General features: G+C 43.6%; 2 protein-coding genes across 2 annotated transcripts; one reads left to right on the forward strand and one right to left on the reverse strand.

Annotated features, from left to right (window-relative positions):
• The first annotated feature begins 627 nt into the window (after positions 1-627).
• LOC125521836 (potassium transporter 26-like) lies at positions 628-5,250 on the forward strand. Its single transcript, XM_048686897.1, has 8 exons — positions 628-852; positions 962-1,184; positions 2,057-2,302; positions 2,415-2,465; positions 2,558-2,818; positions 2,930-2,982; positions 3,081-3,450; positions 3,801-5,250. The coding sequence occupies exons 1-8, from the start codon at positions 673-675 to the stop codon at positions 4,610-4,612; spliced, it is 2,196 nt and encodes a 731-aa protein (XP_048542854.1). The 5' UTR covers positions 628-672; the 3' UTR covers positions 4,613-5,250.
• A 138-nt stretch (positions 5,251-5,388) lies between these two features.
• LOC125521835 (3-oxoacyl-[acyl-carrier-protein] reductase FabG-like) lies at positions 5,389-6,721 on the reverse strand. Its single transcript, XM_048686896.1, has 3 exons — positions 6,329-6,721; positions 5,817-6,046; positions 5,389-5,739 (listed from the first exon to the last, which is right to left on the reverse strand). The coding sequence occupies exons 1-3, from the start codon at positions 6,669-6,671 to the stop codon at positions 5,461-5,463; spliced, it is 852 nt and encodes a 283-aa protein (XP_048542853.1). The 5' UTR covers positions 6,672-6,721; the 3' UTR covers positions 5,389-5,460.
• Positions 6,722-9,047: the final 2,326 nt, after the last annotated feature.

The raw sequence follows: 9,047 nt of genomic DNA on the forward strand, positions 1-9,047 counted from the left end.
AGTAACGCTGCCCCGAAATAGAAGTACAGCCCGAGTCCAGTGGTTGATCGTCCTGTGGCGTATATCTGCATACAAAAATGCTTCACTCACGGACATCACTCATAGAAACACACCTACGGACGGAGGTGGCAGCGACTAATTCATCCCACTCCCCTGAAATCCTGGGGTGGGGCTCCATTCCCTTCAATCTTTTAATGACACCCCTTTCCGTAAACTTAAGTCTGTTGAAAAATGCCTGTAAGTGTAGCATTGCTCATCTGCATATCATGTACTCCTTTCCATGCAAGGTACGTCCATTTGAGCCACAACTAATTCCAGACGAACGGAGTATCTGTTTTCTTTCTTACTTTTATAGTATTTTTTGATTTACAAAGAAAAGAAATGGCAAGATTTGGCTGAGTAGAAACGGATGTCCAGCAATAGCATGCAATGCCTACGCGGGATTATCAATGAGGCGGTCGCTTGCTAACGAACGAACGAAGGAACGAACTGACTAAGCAACCAACTAACAACCCTCCTAGAAAGACTGTCAAAAGGAAAACGAACCCTCCTAAACCCCCGCGTGAAGAAGACGAGATCGGTGCTGGCAGTATTTATTAAACACTGGAGGCAGCTCTGGCTGTTGGTGACGTCGATCTCTCTCTAGCTCTCTCTCTCACCCCGCTCCGCGCGATGGAGCACCAGCCGCCAGCCGACGACGTCGTGGTCCAGCTGAGCGCCGCCGCCGTCGCGGCTGTCGACGAGAGGAGCTCGACGATCCACGACGGCGAAAATGCCGGCGCCGGGGATGGCGGCGGCGGCGCGCGCCGCACCTTCAGCCAGTACTACAAGATGGAGCACCGCAAGGCCCCGGTGCGTACCGTCCTATACCATAAAACTTTTGCGGATTCATCCACCGACGCCATTTCTGGTTCGCTGACGCGATGGATGGATCGATGGATCCATGCATGTGCGATGGCAGGATTTCAAGTGGTGGCAGATCGGCGTGCTGAGCTACCAGTCGCTGGGCATCATCTACGGCGACCTCGGCACGTCGCCGCTGTACGTGTTCTCGACCGTGACGCTGCCGGACCCGGGGGAGGAGGACTTCCTCGGCATCCTCAGCCTCATCCTCTGGACGCTCACCCTCATCGGCCTCCTCAAGTACACCTTCGTCGTGCTCCATGCAGACGACCATGGAGAAGGTAACCGCCGCCGCTACTGGATCGATCTCCTTCCCATTACATTACGGTGACCTTTGGTTGACGGATACTGCTGCGTTGATCTCTTATGTCCCATAATCTAATCATATGGGTACTACTCCCTCCATCCCATAATGTAAGATGTTTTTTGACACTACACTAGTGTCAAAAAACATCCTACATTATGAAACGGAGGGAGTAGATCCGAGTAGTTTTGGCAAAATCCTGGTATCATATTTGGCATGTAAGTACAGATCCGCCTTTTCGGATTACCTAACGTAGTAGATTGGAATCATCAGTGCGTATCTCAGCAGCTGGTCTCGAGATACGTTGTTGAATGTTGGTCGCCGTATGATTTTTTTTTTCTATCCAGACGTTACCCCGGTTCCATTTTGCATTAAAACAAAACCATCAGTCCCACTCCAGTTCCAAAAAGTAAAAACGAAAAGTCTGATACACGAGGCAGATTTTGATGCAATTTGAATGTTCTGATCTATTGCTTGATCCACTGGGAGAATAGGAGTTAGTATTAGTTGATCATGAATATATGAGAATACATTTTTAAGTAACTGTAAGATTCGTGCAAACTTTTTAGGGGTGCGTACTGAACCAAAACTCAAGAAAAATGGCCAAGAAAATATTTCCACCACCATACAACTCTGTATCTACAGTAATACCACAAGCACAAAATGCCCTAAGAACGTACTCCCTCTGTAAAGAAATATAAGAGCGTTTAGATCACTATTATATTTCTTTACAGGGGGAGTTCTTGAATGTTCGGATTTGATATTAGTTTGCTTGCCAAAAAGAATCTTGTGGACTTGTTGCAATGGGATTTCGGAGCGTACTTTTACACACACGCTTACTTCCTGAAGGTGGTACCTTTGCCCTGTACTCGCTCCTGCGTCAGCATGTGAATTTCAGCGGAAGCATGCCGATGCCAGTCACACGGCTGGCATCCGACATTAATCTCAAGTTTCACAGCAAGAAGAAGAAACTGCCGTCTAAGATGCGCGAGTTCTTGGAAAGAAGCACAACAGCACAGTCAGTCATCACCTACGTCGTGTTGATCGCGACTTCCATGGTGATGGGTGATGGTGCCCTCACTCCAGCCATCTCAGGTACTCCAACCTGGTCGTTCCTATTAGCCACTTCAAGAGTGACAAGAAATATGATTTTAATTCCCACAAGTTGAATATGTCTTGACGTTTCTGTTTCTTTCTAAAAAAACAGTTCTGTCGGCCGTTCAAGGAATCCAATCAAGATCTCCTAAGATAACACAAGGTAACAGCTGCTCATTTGCTTGTTTTTGCTAGCGCGGTTCTACTTTACAAGGCCAGGAAGAACAATAGTAACGATCTGTTTGCTTGTTCCAGACCATGTTGTCATTCTAAGCGTGATTATATTGATCATTCTGTTCCTTTTTGAGAACTATGGGACAAGCAAAGTCAGCTTCGCTTTCTCTCCTATTATGCTCCTATGGTTTGCGTTTGTCTCGCTCATTGGACTGTACAATATTATCAAGTATTACCCACCAGTTCTCAAAGCCGTGTCGCCACTCCACATAATAACTTTCTTCGCAAGGAACAAAAGAAAAGCCTGGGAGCAACTTGGAGCAATTGTTCTATGCATAACGGGTTAGCACTTTACTTCTTATGTTGCTTAATATTCAAATCATATACATATCTACTAATTTTGTTTTCATTTACTTGATCTCATTATGGCTAAACGTCGGTGATTATAATCAGGTGCCGAAGCTATGTTTGCTGACCTGGGTCACTTCAACAAGTCATCGATTCAGGTAAATGAGCATTTAATTTTAAGATGATAAAAATTCAAGTGCTAACTGTATTCCTTCCTCCCCCCCCCCCCCCCCCCCCCCCCCCCCCCCCCCTGCAGATGGGATTTTCAGCAGTAGTTTATCCATCAATGATCCTTGCATATTCTGGCCAGGCAGCATTTTTGATCAAGAACCCTTCTAAGCTCAGCACGACGTTCTACAGTAGCACTCCAGAGCCCTTGTTTTGGCCCATGTTTATCATAGCTACTTTATCTGCTATTGTTGCAAGCCAGGCATTAATATCAGCCAGTTTCTCCATCATTCGACAATCAATTGCATTAGGTTGTTTTCCAAGGGTTACGATGAAGCATACCTCAGAAAAATATGAAGGCCAAGTATACTCTCCAGAGGTCAACTACTTCTTGATGATCACGTGCATCGTGATAACTTACGGGTTTAAAGGGGGGCCACAGATCGGGCAAGCCTTTGGTGAGCAATCTAGTATATGCTCGTTTATTCCTAATTGTCAATCTATTATATGCTCATGTTATTTCTAATTGCAACTGACCATATGAGATTCTATCCATGTGAAATAAAAAGTTATTGCTAAACACTACATTTAGCCATTTAACACCACCGAACATAAGAAAATGTTACTATACGAAACAGCTGATTGTTTGGTTGGTACTTGCACAATATGAGAGTAGCCTACCATTGTTATTGTGCTAGAAACAAGAAAGGAAACACTTCTCTGTTTGGATAGATGCAATAGCAGTAATGCAAAAGGTTGACATGCATTGGTTGCAATCTGACTGGACGTTCTTTCATTTTGTTTGCAGGCACAGTAGTGATATGGGTTATGCTGTTTACAACAACCCTCATGACAGTTGTCATGGTTGTCATCTGGCAAACCAACATCATAGCAGTCGGCCTGTTTTTCGCTGTCTTCTTTTGCATTGAAGGAATTTACATGACCTCACTTCTAAACAAGGTCTTACAAGGTGGCTGGGTCCCATTTGCAAATACTGCATTTTTCCTTGCAATTACAATGTCTTGGACTTATGGGAGACGCAAGAAGAATGAATATGATGCGGCCAACTTGGTGGGCAAGCAGGAGTTCATTAAAATAGTAACAGGGAGCAGCCAGGTACCTGGGATATGCATCTTTTGCACAGACTTGATGAATGGCATTCCACCTATTGTTCGCCACTATGTTAAGCACACGGGTTCCATCCGTGAAGTGATGGTATTTGTCACTGTGAGGATTCTTCCAGTGAGATCTGTCCTTCCAGAAGAGCGCTTGCTCGTAGACAAACTAGATCATGTTGGTGTTTATAGGTGCATACTCCAATATGGCTATATGGATAACCACAACATGGATGATGATGACTTCGTTGTATTGGTTGTTGCATCCCTCAAGCAAATAGCTGACAATGATGAGATCTTACTGTTGGATTCAGCTTTCACAAATGGAACAAGCTTTGTGATTGGAAGGACTATTCTAAAGATGAGCATCACAAGGAACTGCTTCAAGCGCTTCGTTATTAATAACCTTTACAGGTTCCTGCAAAAGAACTTCAGGTCCAACATGTCTAGTCTGAGGATAGCTCCTGGCAAAACATTGCAGGTTGGAATGCACTATGAGATCTGAGGAAGGCAACTCGCAGATGCATATGCATGGGATCCTGATGTTTTGAGTGTGTAACATTTGTGAAGATGTCATTTAGATATTTTCCAAAAGCTATCTTGGTCAAACTTTAAAGCGCGCCAAAGTTTTGTATGTTCCACATTTATTCATAGACGTACTAGAGAGGTTTTTGTTCCAGCATGGTGATATTTAGTTGTTTGATGAACTGCGAAATCATTGGCTGTTTAATTCCAATTATACATGCATGAATGCCAATTTTCAAATGTCGGTCAAATTGCTAAAACTGGCAAGAAATATATATTTTTATCCATTAGAGTAGCATGCAGTTAAGGCTTTGTTGTTGTACAGTGTCATGCAATTGATTATGTCAACATCTCCAATGAATGCCTGTATTTGGTAATTAGTTATACCTATATATCTTTGGGTCATTTTGGTTTGATTAGTGTTTTGATCAGAATGTTTGCCTACATTCTCTATGAACAAAAGAATGTCACCTAAATCATGTTCTTTAGCAAAACTAACTGAATGTTTGGTTGCAAATAATATTCTCATGCTAGTGACTTGCATATAGAACATCAGTGATGTTTACCAGGACAGTTTTATTTCACGGCTAACAATTTTGCGACACTATTCATGTGGATAGTGTAATATTTAGAAGTGGCTGCAAGGGTATACTGCTCTTAACATACAGAAATTAATAGAAGCAATCTTCAGAAGCTTACCATGTTGTACAAAACGATTGTGTTTCTGGAGTAACGATACTCCTAAAAACGCTAACAGAAAACGAACAGGTGGAATTTTTATTGCTTGTTGCACTCATATATAACTTAATTGTAATCTAATAACAAAGATTACAGAGAAGAGAATATTGGAACACCAGGTACGGTGACGCCTGAATCTACGATGAAGATGTTGCCAGTTATATATGATGCCTTTTCATGGATCAGAAAACGAACCAGCGATGTTAATGCTGGATCGGTAGTGCCATTTGTCTTAAGTGGCACAATCTTCGAAACAACAGTGCTCAACCATCTCTTTTGCAACAGAGGAGCAGTTATTTCTGACTGGAATATTCCAGGCGCAATTGCGTTCACTCTAATTCCATACCCTCCTAGTTCCAAAGCCATTATCTGCACCAACACATCAAATATACCCTTTTACAAACACAATACCAAAACAAACGTTTGATGAGGAATAGTGGCGGTACCTTCGTGACAGAATGCACGGCCGACTTGGAAGATGCGTATCCAATGGAGCCAGGCAGATTGCCACGGTTGAGGCCAGCAACAGACGAAATGTTGATTACTGAACCCTTTATCTTGGCATCACGCATGTGTCTACATACATGCTTGGCGACGAGCCATAATCCGGTAAGGTTTGTCTTGATGAGTTTATCCCACTCATCCTCAGGCCAATCCAGTAAGGAATGAACACCTCCTGAAGTATACAAAGACAACGACTCTTACAATAATTAAATGCACAAGGTTAAGACGTTCAGTAATACGATAGCTTTTCTCCCCTTCTCTGAGCCAAATTACCAGTGCTATAAGATCACGCACGCTCGTAATTAAACTGTTGACCAAAATAATCACACATTTGAGCTCAATTTGACAAGTATTTCCAGTTGGAGATAAATATAGGACCCGTTGACTAAGGGGAAATCACTACAGATGTTCACACGGCGAATCGTACCCCGTATAGGTATAGCAGACTGGTTACCTCGGAGGCCAGCGTTGTTGATCAAGACGTCGATGCGGCCGAAGGCGTCCCAGGCCCTCTGCACCGCCGCCTCGACGGCGGACCCTCCAGCGGCGACGTCGAGCTCGACGGCCACCGCCCGGGGATGGCTGGCGGCCGCGTCCGCGGATGCGTTGACCTCGTCGCAGAGGGAGCGGAGGCGGTCGGCGCGGCGCGCGGCGGCGACGACCCGGCAGCCGGCGCGCGCCAGGTCGAGGCAGAAATCGCGGCCGATGCCGGAGGAGGCGCCCGTCACCAGCACAACCTGCCCTTCCAGCCTGCTCCACGGGGGAACCCCAGCCTTCTCCGGCAGAGACGACGTCATAGCTGGAAAGTGGAGTTGGGTCGCCACGCACTGACACACCTGGGTTGTTGTGGAAGTTAAAATCAGAGTCTCGTAAAAAAAAATCACCCCCGAACACAGAGCGTTTTTTTTTTTTGAGGTACACAGAGCGGTGGGTTGAATGCTTTGAATTCACTCGTACTGAAATATACTCCCTCTATAGAGGACACATTTTTTAGCCAGTTACACCAAAAAGGATTTATATTCCGTTACGGAGGGAGTATGCACGTATACATACTCTCTTTTTTCTTTTATAAAAAACGTATACATATACTGATGAAAAGACAAGATTTGAGAGGCGAAATTTTATTTGTTCGAACAACAACAACAAGAAGTACTACTACCACAAACAAGCCTTTCAGTCTCAAACCAAGCCTTCCATCTCTCTTTACGAAATATTGATTATTAAACCCTTTAATTTGGCATCACGCATGCCCCTATATACATGCTTGGCGACCGGCCATAATTCGGTAAGGTTGGTCTTGACGACTTTATCTCAATTATCCTCAGGCCATGTAGTGAGAAATGAACATCTCCTGAAGTCTATGGATAAATCTTTGGTGACATTTCAATTCTTTAGATCTCTTTTACGAACTCCTCGCATGTTAAGTTTGGTCTATCCCGACGTCTCTTATAATATCGACACATCTAAACCACCTTGCTACGTAGTGATGCTTCTTGAGGTCCTATGCGAAAGAAAAAAATTGTTTATAACTTACTCTTGTCAGTAAAGGCCTACCTAACCTAAGGATCTACTTCTAATCAATATCATTGTTGTGGATTGTGTAGCTTAGATGATTAGGTACCTTGTGGTAAAAGCAAACCATCATGGTTTAAATACTAGACCTAATACTTGCAGCTACAAAACACATGTAGTGACATCGTCAATCTTAAGATATGTCAGTTTTGAACGATTAATCCTCGGCAATAAATAATTCGACTGCAAAGAAAAAAAATACAAGAACGCATCAACTCAACATAGAAATGGAATTAACTCCCACATCAAAAATAGAACAAAAGCACCAAAGTCTCCAAAACAAACCCCACCTCGTGTTGTGGCAACCCCGCGTCCTACAAAACAAGCCAAATCAATTTCTCAAAGTAGCACAAAAGGTGTCTCACCAAAACCACATAATACATCAAGAGCCTCATGGTAGTTTGAGGACGCACAACTACTTCGTAGAGACTGCCCCATCCGTCATGACAAAGAGATTAAGACCTCTATAGCAAGAGCAATCATGGTAACCCTACTTCAACGAAGGTGAAAAAGCGCTTTTAAAATTCCACGTCATTAAACCCATTAAGTGTCGCGTGAAGGACGGCCAACCAGCTGTGCCACATGGCGTAAGCTGGTTGACCGCGGTGAGAAATCTTTTGAATTTTTTTAGATGAAAGTGATGATTATTTTTAAATGTATTTTTTTAGATGGATGTGAGGACCTTTGGTACTTTTTAAATGGAGGGTTATGCAAAATGACGCTCGCTGGTAGGCTGCGGTGGTAATTTTTTTTTCTTTTTTTCCTTTTTACAACTTTTTTAGATGAAGGTGAGGATTTTTTCTGAGATGTGTCTTCAGACGGAGGCGAGGACTCTTTGTATTTTTATAAAACAAAAATATGCGCACAACTTTCTCTCAAGCGGCGCCACAGGCCCCCAACCACTAGTCCTTCTAAAGATGCACTCCTATACCCACCATAAATTGAGGTTGTTGCCCTATCTGTTAGAAACCGTTGGACAATTGCAGCAAGCCAACAACACCTTGTGAGGCCACTGTTCAGAATTCCACTATCTGGCACGTAGGTGAGGCTCCACCTTTTCGTATAGGAGGATAATCACCAGCCTCTATGTCATGTGATGCACACATCCACTAGGTAACACCACACGCCAACATCCTACGTCACTCACTAAACGGCATCGTGAACCCAAAGATCGTTGCGTCGCCATCCACACATCCAAGAAAATGGGCAAATATTTAGGCGTCATGCATGTTTCACGGTCATATAACCAAGGAACTAGAAGAAACATTTGTGGCACCACTACAAAAAAGACACATCCGTGACATTATGGTCCAAACTGTCATGGAAGTGACATTTCCATGACGCTAATTATGACAAAACATCTATCATCACATATGTGGCGGGCTCCTACATCTATGAATAAAAAATAATAACAGAAAATGATCTTTTCGTCCTGGGCGTGCCGGAGGCAGACTCGCATGACATTCTTTGGGTCACTCATGACGTAAAAAATCATGGTAGAAGTGAGGGCGAGAAAATTTCTAGGGAATTCCCGGTATATGGTGGGCAATTGGTGGGTGGTCGTGTTGGGGAACGTAGCATGCAATTTCAAAAATATTCCT

Source organism: Triticum urartu, chromosome 7 (assembly GCF_003073215.2).
Source record: "Triticum urartu cultivar G1812 chromosome 7, Tu2.1, whole genome shotgun sequence".
Classification (NCBI taxonomy): Eukaryota; Viridiplantae; Streptophyta; class Magnoliopsida; order Poales; family Poaceae; genus Triticum; species Triticum urartu.